Raw genomic sequence first — 19,501 nt, 5'->3', positions numbered from 1 at the left:
CTGATATGAGACTCCTACGTGCAAGGCACTGAATTAGGTTGTCAGAGGAGGCAGACAGGGCTAAGATATTGTGTCTACCTTCAAGGAGCTTGTACTCTAAAAAGAGAAATCAATTTGCAGAAACAATAAAAAGCAGAATGTGGTAGAGCTCAGAAGGGAATTTCAATGAACAACAAAGGGAGGGCAACTGAGGAAGAAATCACATGAATGCCCCTAAGTGGCAGATTCAAGTGTTCAGGCATTTTTATGGATACAGTGAGAGTTTCACTTGTCCGCTCTGTTTTACAAAAACAAAAGGAGATTGCAACTGATTTGGGGACGAGGTAATCTGCCAGCAGAGCCTGGAATGGAGGAGTCGGGGAGGCTGGCTGGGACCGATGAGCACTGCTGTGGACTTTGTGCCCTGATAAAGGTCTGGTTAAGGGTCTGACTGGCTAAAGCCCAGTCCCGCTCTGCTAACCAAGCCATCGAGCCCCAACCCAAAGGCAAACCTAGAGGGTTTCAGATGCCCAGAGGGGACGCCCTCTTGCCAGTCACCTGCGCCATGTAAACCATACACTGATACACTGGCAGCAGCCCGGGCCAGAGACGAGAGCAGCACACACCAGGGCATCCTCTGTGCTATACCAAGAAAGTCAGGAAGAGGGACCGGGCATGGGCTTCAGGGGAGGAGGACGAGTCAGCACCGGGGAAGGTGGGTGTCAAGTGCCAACAGGACACCTGTGTGAAGGTATCCAGGAAGCACTTAAGATGAGGGTTAAGGGCTGAGGAGAGGGAAGCAGGGCTGGAGCTCTGGACATGGGAGCTGACCGCCGGCTACAGTGGAAGGGCTGTCAGCCACCTGGGGGGAGGCCAGCAGGACGTAGACCTGCATTAGAAAAGAACTGCCAGAGAGCACAGCTTCTCTGAGAGTCCTAACGAGGCAGCTGAGACAAATCAAGGGCCTCTGCTGCCCTCCTATCCCCTTGGCCAACATCGTGCTACATGCAGAAGCCACCCTGCGGTGCTCGGCCCTCTGCCACGGGCAGCGATGGGCTGAAGGCCCAGGGTGGGTGCCGCTCACTCTGGGAGAGGGAGATGCTCAGCTGTGACTGCTGACAGGTACTAAGAAATTAAGTGTTCTTCATCCTTTTTATCACTTCCCATGGGGCAGAAAGGACTGGCCTTTGTGTCATTCAGCCATAGCTCATTTCCTACTGGGGGCTCAGCCATACTGTCTCCTCTGAGCGGAGGTGCTAAGGGACCACTCCCTTACATTCTCTGCTTGAAACAATAAATAGAAAACAAGCAAAATTCTTGGTCAGAGAGAGACTTCTCACAGGAATTTAGCAAAAAACACACTGTCTTCTCCTACAGTAATCTCGCCAATTTCTGTCTGGGAAAGGGACACAGGATTCTTAGCATGAATGACTTGACAATAGACAAGAATTCGTCTGACAATCCTGTGCATTTTTAAAAGGGAGGGGAGATTATTCATTATTCGGTACAGCTCAAGGTGTCTCTCTTAACAGAGCCAAACAGCTTTAGGGGAACAGCTGCAGCTGGAGGTAGGAAGCAGCAGAAGAAAGAAGAGAGAAACTACTGAGGAGGTAAGAGGACCAAGACAGCACCGTGTTTCTAAAGCCAAGTCAGGAATTTAAGAGGCAAAACATGGAGGGTGTGCTTAGCGTCCAGAAATCCAGTGCAGAGAACGGGGGCCGCACAGGCTCAGGGACTTGGGAGGGCCGATCAGCAGAGTGGGATGCGGGTGGATTCAGGCTGTGGGAGGGAGGGGTCGAGGGGCAAGCACAGAACATCAGCACCGAGCTTAAATACACTTGGTCGTACAAGCAGGGAGAACAAGCCAGTACCTGACTCTTAAGGAAGGACTGCTTCAGGTCAGGGGAGACTTGAGCACGCCTTCAAGAGAGCAGACCTTCTGGGTAGATACGCTCAGAAGGGGCAGAGTGACAGAAGCAGGTTCCAGACAAATCTAGGCAGAGGAGACCAAGAGCCCAGGCAGAGTCTGGACTGGAGAATGAAGAAAACAGAAGCAGGGAGAGAGACAACAGGACCAGGGAGAGAAGGAAGCCACGGAGGCTCAAAGCTTGCTCTCCAAGACCCATGGAAGGAGGGGAGAGTAGGAGTTAAGGGTGGACTCACCACCTTAGAGAGCATGAAAACTTGTTGGCACTGGCCCCAGGACAGAAGCACCTGGGAACCAGCAGGAGCTCAGAAGAGACTGCCGAGGCCCGCAGGAGGCAAGGGAACAGTCGTCAAGCACCTGCTAACGCACGCTCTCCCGTTTGGTCTGAAAAACTTCTAGCAATGTTCACCAGCCCCACAGCAAAAAGAACAGATAAATGCTCAGGGCTGGAGTTCAGCAGATGGTCTAGGAGGCTGCAGTCTCTTAGAATGGCAGCCAGGGTATGAACAAAATTACAAATGATGCAAGTCTTCCCCAAAGAAGAGTAAGTGAAGGCAAGTAAAAAGAGACAAGGTGAAAAGCCAGGGTGAAAGGCACAGAGATATGCAAGTGTAGAGAACTAGCGATAATGGCTGCACGGCATGGTGAATATATTAAATGTTGCCATTGGTAAATTTTATGTGATGAGTCCTGGGAGCTGTGTTCCCTGAGTCAATGTGTAAATTCCATCTTACATAATATTTTTCTACTGTCCTGTAAGCCATATTGGAGCTTGTGGTGAATGGTAGACTTTCATTCTTTAAAAAAAAAGAATGAAATGAGCCTATCACTTCAAGGAAAACAACTGACAATTTGTTGTCAATGATAAAAATTGAACTTTCAAGCAAAAATCAGAATTTTGGAAAACTAGTCTCTGCCTTTAACAGCTTCCCAGTATTTAAAGACTTTTCTGATGAGACAGGGATGATATTAATAAATGTGACTTTTTACATAAGAAAGTATGTCAACATTTGGATGATCTGCACAACCTAGTGAACCAGCATTTCCTAAACAACCAGTGTATTCTGTTTTAAAATCATGCATGTTTTAAGATCCATTTTAAGTATAAGATAGACCAACAGATTTTAATTCAGCAGTGAATGAAAAGTTCATTATGTTTTCAGATTCCTTACAAATAACCTTTATGAAGCCACCACTTATCAATTTTTTGGTATACCACCAAAGAATAATATTATCTAATTATCTATCTAAAAGGCTATTAAATATTCCTCCCTTTCCCAAATACATAGCTGTGTGAGGCTGGGTTTTCTTCATGCACTTCAGCCACACCCAACATACCACAGCAGCCTGAATAAAGGGAGCAGATATAAGAATGTAGCTGTCTTCTATTTTCAAAAATGGAAAACAGTACTAATTCCTTTTTGTTTGTTTGTTCTGGACAACGTAGTTATTTTTCATAGAAATATTTACATTAACATGTAATGAGTTTATTACTAAAATAAACATTAAACCATTTTTCAGCTTTAATTTTTAATTTGGCACGTATCATCAGACACAACCACATAAACAAAAGCTCTTTGAGGTCCTCAGTTGTTAAGAGTGTAAAGAGTCTTGAGACCAGAACGCTTGAGAAGCACTGCTCTAAATCGAAGGCGGCAAACTGGTGGGACATGAGCCAGCTCTGTCCCAAAGACATGTTTTTAAACATTTAAACAGCTGCATGCATTTAGAAATCGGGAAAACTCACATAAAAATCTGATTTCTCTGATTCCTCCTGAGAAACTGGGACATCTGGAGAGGCCAGGCCCATTTTCCCAGGGCACAACCCAGCTGGCCCAGAGGAGCAGCCACCCCTTCAAGCAGGCACAGGGCCTCTGGTTCACTGCAAGGCTCCACCTCACCGCCTGCCAGGCCTGCATGCACTTCTGGGCACGTGACCCGTGCTGACACATCTCACCTCCCATCACGGGAGTGACCCTTTTGGTGAACCAGCTGTGCGCACAGCACAGCATTTATCTGCAATTCTCATTCTGTACCAAAGTCCGTGCAGGCTTGGCAACTCCCAACCGCCAATTAGAAACTGAAATGACTGCCAAAATCTTGCTTCCTTTGATCAGTGACACATTAAATGTGGCTCCCATCCCAGTCTATTCTGTGAAAACTCAGTACGCTCTCCACGTCGTCTCTGGGAGAGAGCTCGGCCATGCCCACTCCAGATTAGTGGTGCAGGCAAAAAAGAACCTTATACCCTGCTGCCCCTAGAGGGACGGCTCAGCCTCAAAACGACTCAGGTGTTAAGTCAGGCTGGCTTTCAGCGCCAGGCAGATCTGTAATCCCCCTAAAGCCCCTTAAAGATGTCTCTGCTAAGAACTGCAGCGCATCTGTGAAAGCTCCAGAACTCTGTCCCTGGGAGCCTCATGTCGAAGAGGCTCCCCCAGGGAGTCCCAGAGATATTTTTAGATTGCTCTTGGACTGAGGACAAACTCTTTAAAACCAAAGCCAAGCACTTTAAGTAGGATAATATGCCAGGATAGACCCAGGAGCAACCCATGCTGTGAGGGCTCCCTAACAGATGCACTTACTGGTATGCCGTGACCCTGAAAGCGTGACACGTCCTCTTCAGGAAGAGGGGTAGGGACAACAAAGTATGCTGGCAACCTAGAAGAAAGAGATGTCATCAGTTGTAGTACTGGAGTTAATTCACTAAACATGAAAGCTCAACGTCCATAAACACAGGAAGTTAAGAGGAGGGTTGGCGCATGGGGCCGTATTTCCCTGTTAAGAAGAATCAGCGCAGCTGAGCCGTCTCTGTCCAAATCAGCCAGGAATCTGAGTTCAAATCCCGGCTCTGCCTCTGATTCTGCCTAGCCCTAGGGAAGTTACGCATCTCTCTGGGTCCATTTCCTCATACATAAAATGAGAGAATTAGAACATCTGACATCTATTAGTATATGGGTTCCAAAATTGGGAGTGACCTTTCTCATTGCGTAGTGACCATGTAAGTACCTGTGCTGCTCTCAGTCAGACACATGAAAACCAGTAATCACAATGACCACTGCCCAGGCATTTTATCAAGTACTCGACAACGCTGAAGTGCTTCCTGTGTGTCAGACTCTGAATAATTCATGTTAGGCAATTAGAACATTTAATCCTCCCAACAACACTAAGAGGTATGGACTACTATTATCAGTCCCCTTTTTACAGATAAACAGACGCAGCTCTACGAAGGCCCTTTCCAGGTATAGAACTTAAGTATTAGTGGAGCGCAGACCTGGACCCAAGCAGCATGACTTCAGTTTCTACAGAAGAAAATTTAGGTTCTAGAAATAACAAACTTCTTAAGCAGCAGGACGTGGGAAAGCTAGGTTTTCTGAGTTGCAGAGATCAGAGATATACACAGGGACACCACCTCTTCTAATTAGCAGATGCCAGTTTCTATTAAAAAGTTCACTTGAGCTCTATCACTGCGGAGCTGTAAACACCTTTCACTAAGAAAGCTTCAAATAGAGTCTCGTGAGAAATAAGAAGGTGCCTGTGGTATAAAAACTACAATGGGAAATAATCAAATAGTATTTGTATACATGTTGCATGTTTGAAGTAAATTTCTTTAGTGTTAGGTCATGGGAAAGATGGATTTTCTGAGTTGAGGAGGTCATAATTTTAACATGATCAAGCCATTAGATCTAATCAATTCATAGGGATGGAGCAAAATTTTAAACATCACCATATGGATAGGTTCATGAAAATCCAGACTGTAGGAAACTATCAAATGACCTGGTTTCTTCAAACAAATTGTAAGAAAAAGACAGTGTGAAAATCTATAGACTAAGAAGCATAAGAAATCTAACCATTTTCAAGCCATCAACGTCATTGACTCTTGATTAATGACAAAATAGATTTAAAAAGTGGAAGATAAATTGTTTTTAAAATTTATAAAACAAGTGGGGACAATCTGAACACCTGACAGGGTACTGAATGATATTAAAGCATTAATGTTAAATTTAAAAGGTGTGATTATGGCTTTATGATTATATTTGTATAAAGAGTCCTTGATTTGTAGAGATGTACAACTGAAGTGTGGTGAGTTCTGGGATTTATTTCAAAATACTCGAGGGGAGGAGTGGATAGGTAGAGGCATAGAAAACACAGGATTAGCCATGAGTTACTAACTGTTGAAGCTGGGTGATGGGTAAAAGGGAATTCTTCACATTCTCTTTCTTTTACACTGCTTGAAGTTTTCCATTACCAAGAAAAAAAAAACTTCAAAGTAATTAAAAAGAAGAAAGCTCCCATAATACTGTGATGTAAAACCAGGTTTGTGAACCACTGGTCAAGGTTAAGATACCTCAAATCCCATTAAAATTTACAATTATTTGGCTTCTGAGCCTTTGAAGTGCTTGGAATATTTTCTTCCACGTCTGCTTGAGTGGGTGGGAGTCCGTGCCCCTTCTTCAAGTGTTGCTGAAGGAAAAACCTCTTCACAGATCAGTGGCTCTCAAACCCAGGCTGCCCATTAAAATCACACGGGATGATTTAAGAACTCCCCATGTCCAGGCTCCACCCCAGAACTATTAAATGTCGGAAGCGTTAAAAGCTCTCCAGGTGTGCAACCAGGATGAAAGCTGCTGTTCTAGAAGCTCCTGCGACTCGTAAGTGTGCGGTGGCGTCACCTAGACACTTCTAAGGAAAGCAGATTCGCAAGCTGGACCCCAGACCCACAGAAGCGGAATCTGCATTTAACAAGCTCCAGGTGACCGCACTGCATGATCAACTGTGCTGAGCACTGCGCTGGACGCCCTCTCACACCCAGACCACTGCTTCTTGATCCTCACAGGAGAGTCACCCGTGGGATTTGTTTAAACCAGATTCTCAGCTCCTGGCCAGAAGCTCATTCTACAAAGCTGTCATGAGGCCACACTGCTTCAAAAAAATGTGCATGTCTTCCCCTACTAGTGAGACTGATTATTTTACAATGTTGGTTAACCAGTTCATTTTCTTTATAAACAGTCTTTCACCAAAGGGGGAGGGAGAATGTCAGAACCAAGTGTATTAGCACATGTACCATGTAGTCACTGAAGAAAGGAGGCTGCCCAGAAACAGACAGCTCGGCACCACTGGGGTTGGGGGGGCTGTGATGTCCTCTCTCATCCCAGTGAACCTGAGGTGGTTCTACAGATGCTCCGCTGTGAGACTCCCTGTATCTTCAAGCAAATGACCCTGCCTCCTTGGAGAGCCATCATTTTAGTCATTAGGATGGGTTTTGCAGACAAAGTAAATAGCCTCTCCAAGTAGGAGCTGACTTTATTCAAGGAAAGCTGCATGAGCCATGCAGGCACAGCCTTAGTTCGGGTGAGGGAACCCCTGGAGCAACAGCAGTGCAGAATGTCTTCCTGTGGCCAAGGCAATTCACAGGGTGCTACACATCCAACAGGACTGAGAATCCGCTTTACCTTCACAGGGAGATGAGATGAGAAAGGCTTTTCCGGAAAAGGAACAGACTGTGGTTCTGGAATAGCCAGCTCTTACCCTGGGGGAAGGTGAAGTAAACACTGTTTCTTATTCTTATTCAGACTCACTGGGGTCCCCCTCTAACCACTGGGGCTTTTGTTAATTTTTTTTAAATTTTATTTTTATTGAGTTATAATCAGTTTACAATGTTGTGTCAATTTCCAGCGTACAGCACAATTTTTCAGTTATACATGAACATACATACATTCATTGTCATACACTTTTTACTGTGAGCTACCACAAGAGGGGCTTTTGCTAATTTATTCATTCTGTCTCCTATTTATTGAGTGACTCTTAGAAGCCAGGCACTATACTTGGTACTGAGGATATACAGACGAACAAACACCGTGTTCCTGATTCCCCAGAGCTGATGGGCTGCACACACACATGTTAACCAAAGGGTGATGAACTCGTAACAGGAAGAAGCTGTGGGGAGAGGTACACAGTGCAGTGACGGTGAGACTCTCGCTCAGTCCTGGGAAGGCTCCCTGAACAAGACACCTGAGCAGAGGTCTGATGGGTAAACAGGAAGGAACTGGGCAGCTAGAGGCAAAAGGAGCATCCTGGACAGGAGACCACATGGGCAAGGCCCTGGGGCAGGGTTGCGGGGGGAGTCAGGGTGGCTAGAGGGATGTACACAAAGCTGGAGAGTTAGGCAGGATCAAACCATGATGGGCCTGGTAGCACCTGTTAGAAGTTTTATTCACTGTACCATGAACAGCAAGGAGCCACCCAAGCAGGGGAGAGGACAAAGAGAAGCGTCCTGGAGACACTCACCCAGCCTGTTATACAGATGCTGGGGGCCGCAGTGGGTGGAGGAGACCATGCAGGCAGCAACCATCCTGGTTTAGGTGAGAAATAAAGCACAGCTTTCATCATCCCCACAGGACAGAAAACAGGGGATGCATGTGTGTGGGGGTGAGTGTGTATGGCTAGGGCAGTCCAGGGCAGTGTGTTTGCACTGAATGATCTGAGCCCCAAAATCTTGCTAAGGCTCCATTCTCCCCACTGACCACTGATTAGAAGCCCCCTCCCACACCCCACTTCCTCCACCTTCTCTACCTGGTATACTTTTTTTTTTAATTGAAGTATCTTCAGTTTACAATGTTGTGTCAATTGCTGGTGTACAGCACTTCAGTCATATAGGAACATACATGTATTTGTTTTCATATTTTTTTCACCATAAGTTACTACAAGATATTGAATATGGTTCCCTGTGCTATACAGTAGGAACTTGTTGTTTATCTATTTTATCTATAAGTAGTTCGTATCTATAAATGTCAAACTCCCAATTTATCCCTTCCCACCTCCTCCCACCCTGTAACCGTAAGTTTGTTTTCTATGTCTGTGAGTCTGCTTCTGTTTTGTGAATAAATTCATTTGTCTCTTTTTTTTTTTTAGATTCCACATATAAGCAATCTCATATGGTATTTCTCTTTCTCTTTCTGGCTTACTTCACTTAGAATGATGTTCTCCGGGGACATCCATGTTGCTGGTATACTTTTGATGGGTTGACACCTATGCAAATACCAATGAATCCAAATGAATCCATTTGTGGCAGGATTTTTAAAAACAATCCTAGGAGTGGGGATGCCTCCTATCAGTGTCAATATCACATCATGAAACATCGCCTCCTAGGAGCAGGGGCTTCCGACCTCCTTCTGAGTAAGAGCGAGCAGGGCAGGAGTGGGGCATATGTGACACAACAGCTGCTCTGCAGGCCCCTCCCTTCTGTCACCCCAGTTTGTGCTGTAACAAGAAGGCAAACCTCATAAATGTCTGACATTGATCCAATCAAAACTGATCTGCTTAAGAGGCCCTTCAGAACCACGAACACAAAATGCTCTAAGAATACAAAATTTCTGAAACTGTTAGCAGGGTGTTGGGGATTATGTTCCAAAATGATAAGATTCAAGTTTCCAAAAAAGGATTATGCAGAGTCACCCTTTAAAAATGTAGGTCAGGTCACATCACGCCCCTGCTCAGACTCCTCCGCACTGCAATGTAAATTCTGAGAGCCTCCTGGCCCGTCAGCATTCAGCCACCCCTCTCCTTCCTGACCTCGCCTCCTACTACTGTCCCATGCTCACTCCTCTTCAGAGCCTAGGCTGTGGGAGATCCTCGCTGCATCTCATGTAAGCCAGACAAGATTCCACCTCAGGGCCTTTGCCCCTGCTGTTTCCTCCGCCTGATCCACCCTCCCCGCCAACAGCTTCGGCACGCCCTACCCCCTTGCCTGGTCTATTTTCTCCATAGCACTTTTCCTTTTAGTATAACTGCTCATTTATTCTATCCTCGTTTTCCTCTGTCTCGAAGGAAAGCTCCAGGAGAGCAGGGGTTTTTAGGCTGTACCTCGAGTAGCTAAGACACTGTCTGGCACATAGCAGGCACTCAAAAATGTTTACTGAATGAATAAATGAAGTGCTTGATAAAAGGAAAGCAAATACATAATAAAAAGTCAGAAATGCCCCTAAAAGTTTTACACTTAGATTACAGATACAATAATGAGAAGAAAAAGACACATATTCACTTCTGAATATTTTAAGAGTTTCTTAAAAAAAATCAGTATCAATGTGAAGAAAGCGGAACCCTCATACACTGCTTGTGGGAACGTACAATGGAGCAGTTGCTGTGGAAAAGTCTGGCGGCTCCTCAAAAGGTGAAATGCAGACTTACTGTATGACTGAGCAATTCCACTCCTAGGAACATACCCTAGAGAACTGAAAATACACATCCATACAAAACCTTGCCCACGAATGTTCACAGCAGCATGCTCATAACAGTCAAAAAGTGAAAACAACCCAAATGCCTATCAACTGATGGAGGGAGAAATAAAACGTGCTATGTATCTATACCACGGGATAGCCAGCAACAACCAAATAAAACACTGATCCCTGCCAGGACATGGACGCGCCTTGACGACATCACAGTAAGTGAAAGAAGCCAGGCACCAAGACCACGCGTTCTGATTCCACTGATAGGAAATGCCCCGAAAAGGCGAATCTATAGAGAGACTGGTGTCTGTCTAGGGCTGGGGGAGCTGGGGGGACACGGGGAGTGACTACTGAGGGGTGTGGGGTTCTTTCTGCGGATGCTGAAGGTGTTCTACAGCTGACTGCGGTGACGGCTGCACGGCCCTGTGAATGTGCGCTTCACACTCCGCGCTTCAGACGGGGGGCCTGGCTGGCGTGGGGATGAACCCTCAGCCCGGCTGTGCAAGATGACGAGCGCGGCCCGCAGAGCTTACCTTTCACACACTCTGTAGCCTTCGTTGATGCTCACAGCTTTGAACTTCACGTTGCCTTTGGTCCGCTCCAGCTCCCAACACCAGTCCTTAAGTGTGTCAAACATGACGGTATGGTTCTTGGGGTCCGCAGCTAACAAAACACATAGAAAAGGATCATAAAATCTTGTCGGGAAGCACTGGTATCTTAATGATGTGAAAGTGGGTCCTCCGGCCCCAACTTCCTCCACTCAGCCCGTTTTTATCCACTCGAAATGGACTCACTGCTCAATCCTAAGCTTGTTCCTTCTTCCTGACCAAGGCTGTGTCTTTATAGACTGAAAAAAAGGAGCTGTTCTTGTTCCATTCCTTGCAAAAGTAATTTATAGCTCCACTTTCAGTCATCTGACCATGAGATACTTTACATACCATAAAAAGAGCCTGTGAAGCACTAAAAGACAGGCTTGGCACAAATGCTAAAATAAAAATATTTTTAGCCCTACCAACGTGTGCATAAGATGGCAAACTCATTTGAACAGCGTGTCAGATTCCTGAGTGTGAAACCTCCTTCAATTTGAAGATGCACTGCCAAGAGGAGGATTTTCCAGTGTGACACCTCGCTTCTGAAGGTCATAAACAACGGAGACAGCCACGGTGAGGGTCAGGGCCTGCGAACCCAGGGCTGCACCATGGGGACCGGATGGGGACTCTGACCCTAGCCCTGCCACCACCTGCCGGGAGGAAGTGCCCGGGAGCACTGCTCCTGCAGCCCAGCAGGCATGTCCCTGGTCCTCTCCCATGACGGGGGTGACACACACCAAAACAGTCTTGAGGACTTATGGAAATCAGTTTAAGCCTGAGCATATCTAAAAAATACAAGCATTCTGGGAAAAACAAAGTGTTTAATAAACTCCCGCCTGTTCCTTTTAATAAAACCAGATCATAGTACAAAGGATGATAATACAAATCATGATAAAAACAGAAGTTAAGCTTTTATGGCATTTAGTATGCCAGGCACTATTCTGAGTATCTTACATCTAATAACTCAATCCGCACACCCTACCATGCACGTAATATTATTTCTTCCGTTTTACAGATGTGGCACAAAAAGTTCAATTATATTGCCCAAGGTCACAGAGCAAGGTAATGGCAGAACTGGAATTCAAACCCAGGCAGCACTACAGTAAATTTCCATACAGTAACAAATGCAAATAAATTTTCCCACAATGTAAGTAATAACAATACTCCTATTCAAGCACAGTAGGACAACACAGATTTTCTTAGCAACACAGATAAGTCCTTCCCTAAAATGCCATGTCATAAACATTTAGGACCTTTCAGCCAAAGCACGTTTGTAAATTATTAAGCCTGAGAATAATGAAAGATGTTCAGATTGCAAAACCCACCTCTACAAACCCTTACGCAATAAAAAGGCTAACTGGACAGCTTGCATCTATCAGTTATAACCTTTACCAATCAAAAAAAAAAAGGATGCCAGAAGGAAAAGAGAAGGAGGCTGGAATTCAGATGGAATAAAAGATGCCACATATCCTGGGCTTTCTGGCACAAAAAGCCACCACAAAGTAATGAAACTGCCAGGATCAGACAAGGTAAGGGTTCTGGCACCCAGATCAGCACGTGCTGGGAGCTGAGAAATTGTCCTGTGCTGGGTCCAGACCAAGAATCAGATATAAGGAAGAGGCAGAATTCCTAAGAACAGAGCATGATTTTCAAATGCAGTTCCAATAACTGCTTACAAGAATTACAGCAATCAACAAAGAAGTCATACTTTCTGTCTCTCACATTACAACAAGCTGTCGAAAGCCAGCACCAAGTTCATCAGCACTTGTACATCCTGCTACAGTGAGAAGATCATTCACAAAGATGAACTTCCTGAATTAAGGAACAAATTTTACGTTCGGCCTAATAGCAGTGCTAAGTATATTTTATGTCAGCGTAATTCTCTGAACATAACCTGTCCTGAATAAGCAGTTACACCCTCAGCTAACCCTAGTTCAATGACCCTATGTGCCAGGCACTGATAATCGATCAGGCAACTGATAATCTTCACGACACTTCAAGGGAAACATTAACACTACTAAGTTTAAAATGCAAAAACAAAGGCCCTAACCAGCCCCAGGATCCCACAGCTACTAGATTAGCTGGGCAAGGATTTGAACTCAGCAGACCCTAAAATTCATACCTTTTTACTAAATCACCGTAGTTTCCCAAATGCCCCCTGCTCTCTCAGAGACCAAGATCTCTGTGCCTCTGGCAGAGGCACATGCCAACCCCACTGCCTCAAACACTCCTGGGTGCCTGCCAGCCCCTCCCACACCCTGCACCACCGAATCGAGCCCAGCCCGCCCTCCCTCCCTCCTTGTGGCCGGGCCCTCCCACCAGAGGACACATCACCCTGTTTGACTTGATGCGCTCAAAGGGCAGCGACTCAGCTTTGTTCATACCCCTCGGTGCCTGACCCATAGTAAGTGTTGGACAAATGTTTACCGGGGAGCAGTTAGTGACAGCACCCCTGTGTTCGGGAAAGCATCATCCATGCAGTTACACTAACATGCCACCTCCCTGAAGAGGAGCACAGGGCGCAGAGGACCACTCAGCATCAAGGGCATGTTAAGACCAATGGGCAGATGGGGTACAACGTACAGCATCATAAACGTGACACTGCTGGATGTTTACGTACAAGAGCTGTGAAAGAGAGCAAATCCTAACAAGTTTTCATCACAAGGAAAAACAATTTTTTTTTATTACTTTAATGTTGTATCTACATGAGACGATGGATGTCACTAAACTTACTGTGGTGATCATTTCATGATGGATATAAATCAAATCATTATGCTGTACGCCTTAAACTTCCACAGGGCTGTGTGCCACTTACATCTCAATAAAAGTAGAAGGAAAAAGTACTGATTTGGAGTTTTAATGGGCAGCAAGTGAACAGACAGAGGGGAGAGATCTAGAGAAGCAAGAAGACAGACATCTGTGGAAACAGCACACTACGCTCGGCAGTATTAACAGCTAATTCCGACGACCAGGGTTTCTTACTTCAAAGATTGTTCTTTTTCAGTGAACCGAATGGAAAACATTTGGAATTTTAAGTTTTCTAAACTAACTAGTGTTCTGAAGTACTCTCTTATGTGCAACTGTTCTATTTCCCCCCAAAATACTTGGCATAAAGCATGTTCTTGTTGTTTAAAAACTTTCTAGAATGCAAGACTTTTTCTAGAGTCTTTTGAAATGAAATCAAGTATTTAAAGAGGAAAAAAGAACCCAGGGACAGTGATTTTAAACTTGTCTCAATTTTGTTTCCCTATAGTCTCACATTCCCAATTATAATATATTGATTTTACCTTTCATAAGAAACAAACAATCCCTCACAAAAAGCAAACCTAAAATATAAGTAAAAGCAACAAAGATCACAGGATAAATAGAAACATTAAAAAATTTATTTTAAAAGAAATCAGAATGAATGGCCCAAGCAAGAGGTGACCGTTAGAAAAGAGAGGAAACCGCCATGAGTGAGTTTTTCTCCCACTAGTTGCAAGTAGGAAGTGGAAGGGCCCTACCCACCTGCAAACGACACCTTACCTGTGCTGTTCTGTGCTGCAGCTGCATAGGAAAACAGAAACAATCGTTTAAGTAGTTTAGGAGACTGGGTGTGATGAATTATGCCACTGACAATCTAGAAAAGAAGCAAGCAATGGACACAGTCACGCTTCTGGCAGATACACCTTGGGAGAGACAAGAACCAAGCTGTCTGGGTTTTCAGCAATGCTAATGGGCTCCTATGGGCAGCACATTAACACTTGCTGAGGTCTGCATCTATGGTCTTATCTCCTGGAATAATGTCAAGTAAACAGAGTGCTTAACATTCTGCCAGGGTTTTTAAGAGCTTTGAATTTCTAGAGCAATTTTAAAAAGATAGCTTAATGTCTCAAAAAACAAAGCTCAAAAAAAAAAGTGCCATTTTCAGATACTCCAAAATCTGACATGTCAAAGAGGTAAAGCTGATACCAGACATCAACCAAGACTCTGATCTACGTGTTGCAGCCCTAAGGGTCTTCTAGAAGATAAGGAAATCAATCCATTGAGCTTTTTGTCTGGAGTTCCAAACAAAAGGATGTTTAGACAGATGGCTAAAATCATCATTCAAAGTGAAGTTTCTGGCTTCTCAGGGAATCTTCCGTATCTACACCACTCTTTCCTGCTCAGAACAGACTCTGGAGTCACATTTATTACTCTAACTGAACCACCACACTATCTGAAAGAAAATTAAGAGGTTACCTAAAAAGAATGCATAAATCACTACAACCAAAGACAACAGATAAACTGGCCTCTCACTAGGTTTCCCCGATGTATTTACCATGACAGTGGCAAGTCTGAGATCTTCAATATCTTAAGAGAAATCTTGGAAGTTACAATAATTATTGTAACCAGTTCACCCAGTTACACATCTCAATTTGCTACAGCAACCAGATTAAGTAAGTCACCAAAAGCACAGACTCATTTGGTGACTCACTTTGCCCATCAGACCCATGTATCTCCTCCTCCTTCCACGTGCAACCACGACCTCCCAGATGTCAACTCATTCATTCCGGGGGGTGGGGGTGGGTCACTGCCGCTGCCTTTGGGAAAGGCTGTCAGAGGTGGGGGATGAGGGTTGCATCTGGCTGCTCCATCCTTCCCTTTCCCCGACTGCCTCCTGACCCTGGTTTACCACCTCCCACCCTTTGGAGGCTCCAGGAATGAAAATACTATGAAGGATTAAAGGTAGCATGTACAGTCATGCTCTTCCAGATTCTCTCTCAATTCTAACCAAAGCTCATGGGATTATAACCAATTTCAGCTTTATAGAATGAAAGGCTCCCCTCAACCTTTGTGTAACAGAAGCAAGAACTAGCGTTAGTGGGGAAAACCTGATGGGAAATAAAACCTGAAAACACATGCAGCTAGTTACCCTTTTGACTTCCTCTTCTTTTGTGTACCTCAGACAGAAGTGGAATACCCGGAGGTCTTTGCAGTGGATGATGAGTTTCTCAGGGTACTTCTTCAGCTGTCCAAAGAGAGCCTTTTTTTTCTCATCAAACACTACACGTCAGTGATGAAACCAGGAAGGGAGATCATGTTATAAGGCAACAAGTCAGTGCTAAAGAAACAAGGTAGACTACTAACTTCTAAGGACACCTCTCAAAAGTGAGAGGAAAGGTGCTGGCTCCTAAGTGACTGTCAGCAGGGGCCCTGTTCTCTGACAACAGTCAGGGTTCCTCTCCCCTCCTGAGAAAGCACAAAACCACAAAGGCCTGGCCACTGCCGGCAGGACCGACTCCACCCACCTGCAGAAGACCCAGCTCCGAAAGCCAAGGTTAGAAAACTGGACAGGAAATCCCCAGGGACATGCTTTTGGGACAGTCAACTCCTGGGTTCATGGTCAGGGCCCCTCTAGACACCTTCCTCCCTGTCTCACAGTTTGGACCATGGAACACCAAGAGGGACTGGGAACATCATAAATGGCTACTGAATGGTTTCTGAAAAAGCCCGACTACAAAAACAAAGAAGTGGAGCAGAGAGAGGCTTGTTTAGTCAGCAGAAAAGACACTGGAGTGCAGTACAACGGGCCTTTACCACGTTAGCCTTTACAGTAAAACCTACACAGTTAACACTGACATGTGGTCAACATCTAGCACACAACAGCTCCATGGGTTATTAGAAAGAACAGGTTCCAAGTTCAAGTCTAAACTCCAGCTTAGTGACTCCAAATAAGTCACTTCACATTTCAATTTTCTCATCCGAAAAACTGACTTAAACAAGATAAATATGTGAAGAAATTTTCATAAACTATAAAGGACTAAGAAAATATCATTATCAGTTATACTTTCAAAGGCTGGCAACACTCCAGGGGAAACAGACACTTACCTCCATAAATCTGATCAACACAGTGGAGTGTGATGTCATTTTCTCCTATAACCTTATTCTTAAATTGGGTTTCCTAAAGATTCAAAAGGAAACAACTGTGACTCCTGTCTATGCACTGTTAGACATTTATAGACATTTATAGGCAGAGCAAATCACCATTCTCCACTTGCATATTAAGAAAAATGGGGAGTGGTTGGGGGAAATGGGTAAAGGTGGTCAAAAGGTACATACTTTGGTTATAAGCTAAATAAGTCCTGGGGATGTAATGTACAGCATGGTGACTATAGTTAATAACAATGCATTATACACTTGAAAATTGCCAAGAGGGCAAATCTTAAAGGTTCTTATCATAAGAAGGAAATTTTGTAACTCTGTGAGGTGATAGATGTTAACTAAATGTACTGTGGTGATCATTTCACAATATCTACATATATCAAATCATTATGTTGTACACGTTACACTAACACAATGTTATGTCAATTTTATCTCAACAGACTTAGAAAAAATAAATGAAAAGGTGTACACCCTAAAAAAACAAACAGGGCAATGCAGTCACATGCCTAGGAAACGGATGAACAAGTAGTGAAGTGTGTGAGAAATGCTGTTGAACACTCGTCTTCCAACCCAGGTAGAACATGCCATCCCTAGGCTGCGCCCAGGTCAACGTGCCAGGCCACTCATGATGACTTTGAGAGGTGCTGGGAAGTGGTACGCAGGTTTGGACTTCTCTACACAAATGCCAACAGTTGAGTGACAGAGCTGTAAGAAGCCAGGAAGAAAACTGGGAAGATTCCACTTTCCATAAACGCTGTCTTCGTACAGAACTAGGAACCCGGCCGCTGCAGCACCAGCAGCACGGAAGCCCACGCTCCGAGGCAGCAGTGGTGCCGCCCGCGGCCAGGCCGGCTGGTCTCTGCTAACGCACAGCACCCCCTGAGTGGTGTGGGCCTTCTCGCCTCATTCCACTGCTCACTCTTCCTGAGCAGGGACAAATCTTACAAGGACACTGCTCCTCGGGGCAGAGTAAACACAAAGTAAATCCAATGTCAAGTGCTGCTTTCAGCATCAGTTTAATAACTGAACTCAGTTCCTGAATCTGAGGAAGAGTTCAGTATAGAGAAAACATGGGGAGCCAGCATATCTGGGGAGATGTGGTTCCCATGAGTGAGACAGACTGTGCTGAAATACAGGAGAAAATAGAGTTGACAGTGTCAACCTATGAAGTCAAACGCAAGTCACTGTGACGTGAGGCACTAGTGGGAAACTGACGGTCCTCCCACAGAAAGGAGACCCCTATCAGGAGAGAGCAGACTGCAGCGAGGAGGACTCTGTCCTTCGTGTTTATGTGTGTTGTGGGCGAGCAACTGACAAGCTGGGAAAAAAGACAATGGGGCCACAAGTGCACTGCTCCCACCCAAACTCCACCAAGCTCATACATACATCATTCTCCAATGTAGATTCGTCATCGCCCAAGAAAGCAATCTTGAAGTCTGTGCAGACAAGCCTTCCGTAGATCCCACGCTGACAGGAATCTTCCTGGACACACTTCAGTACTGTGTTGGCTTCACAGAGCAGCTGTTCACCTGACCGAAACCAAACAAGTCCACCTTAGAGCCCTCAGGGAACACACAGTATGCAAACAGTACAAGCCTCCCCGGCTCCGTTCCCGTAAAGACACACAGACACACAGACACACACGAATCAACACAGCACTTGAGAACTTTACACTCTTCCAGCATGTAGCATCGGTGCCTGGATAGATGGAGACGATCTTGGATGTATGTACGAGCACAGAGCCTGGTATTTTTATCACTTGGGCCCAAGCAGACGTTCTGCAGAAGTGGTACCCAAGTAGGCAAAGCCAGAAAGGCTGCCCAGCACGCTCTGGCATGCAGCTCTCGAGCCCCCTTCCCCATGAGAGGGGCCAGCCCTCACCTTGGAGCTGCTGGGAGAGGTGGGTGTCTCCCGCCCACGGCTCCCAGGCCGCTGCCTCAGGTGCAGAGGCTGCAGCTCCACGGATGAGGACAGGAGGAAAAGGGAGGTCAGAGGTGTGTGGGGAAAAAACAGTTTCCTCTCTTTCTTAGTTGAGAGCATTTCCTCTCAGTGTGTCACCTTTCCTGCTCCATCTGCAGACACCCAGCAGTGTGAGGAGCGGTATTTCCTGGTGACAGAGAGTACTTCTCTTTACAGCCAAAAGGATGAGGATTTAGGGAGAGGCCGGAAGCAGAGAGGCTCATGACGACTGGCAGCTGGGGGGGGGCGGGGCGGGGAGGGCAGGAAAAAGAGAAGGACGAAAATGAAAAACTGAGTGCAAATACTTTGCAACAAGAAAAAAAGGAATTTTCTTATCTTCCAACAACCAACTTCTTAGAATTTCCCTCTGGATATTTCCTTCAATGGCTTTAAATTTACTATTTAGCTCAAAATTCATTTAATCTAACATTCAGTATGAAAACAAAGAAGAATTTCAGACACTAAGACTATCAAGCGACACATACTACATTTCTTCTTCTTTTTTTTTTCTATCTTCCAAGGGATTAATTACTAGGGAAACACTGGAAGATGGCTCAGTCACCAGGTCAGCCTCTACAGAGACCACAGAGCTTGAAGAAAACAATGAAGTCAGGACCTCATTAGAGTTTTAAATAGTCCAAGAAAAGTGCTTCAGCTGAGTCTGAGGTGGAGGACACACGTGTGAGGCTCCCTGCACTTTCAGCTCCTAGCGTGAAGCAGCCAATGGTGAGCCCCTCCCCAAGACCAAGCAGGCCCTGTGGACAGGCAGTCAGGCCCTGGAGGCCGGAATCGGCACACGGGTCTAATACAGCATCCCGGGGAGGCTGCACACAGCACGCTGCGCCTCAGGTATCAGCTTGCAGGTGCAGACAGAGCCTCGGATCATGGGTAGAGGGAGCTGGAAAAGATTTCAGTCTAGT

The 19,501-nt window shown here is 45.4% G+C and overlaps 1 protein-coding gene across 2 annotated transcripts in view; it reads right to left on the bottom strand.

The window, feature by feature from the left end:
• The window catches only part of MTMR12 (myotubularin related protein 12), a 59,231-nt gene that overhangs the window by 15,910 nt on the left and 23,820 nt on the right, over nt 1-19,501 (bottom strand). For both annotated transcript variants that reach the window (XM_072958810.1, XM_072958811.1), the window contains exons 3-8: nt 18,009-18,151; nt 16,569-16,641; nt 15,613-15,743; nt 14,244-14,337; nt 10,662-10,791; nt 4,489-4,564 (exon numbers count right to left, since the gene is read on the bottom strand). In XM_072958810.1, coding sequence (XP_072814911.1) covers nt 4,489-4,564; nt 10,662-10,791; nt 14,244-14,337; nt 15,613-15,743; nt 16,569-16,641; nt 18,009-18,151 — 647 coding nt within the window. The remainder of the gene's footprint in view (nt 1-4,488; nt 4,565-10,661; nt 10,792-14,243; nt 14,338-15,612; nt 15,744-16,568; nt 16,642-18,008; nt 18,152-19,501) is intronic.

Source organism: Vicugna pacos, chromosome 3 (assembly GCF_048564905.1).
Source record: "Vicugna pacos chromosome 3, VicPac4, whole genome shotgun sequence".
NCBI classification, from domain to species: domain Eukaryota; kingdom Metazoa; phylum Chordata; class Mammalia; order Artiodactyla; family Camelidae; genus Vicugna; species Vicugna pacos.
This window is presented reverse-complemented; position numbering and strand designations above follow the sequence as displayed.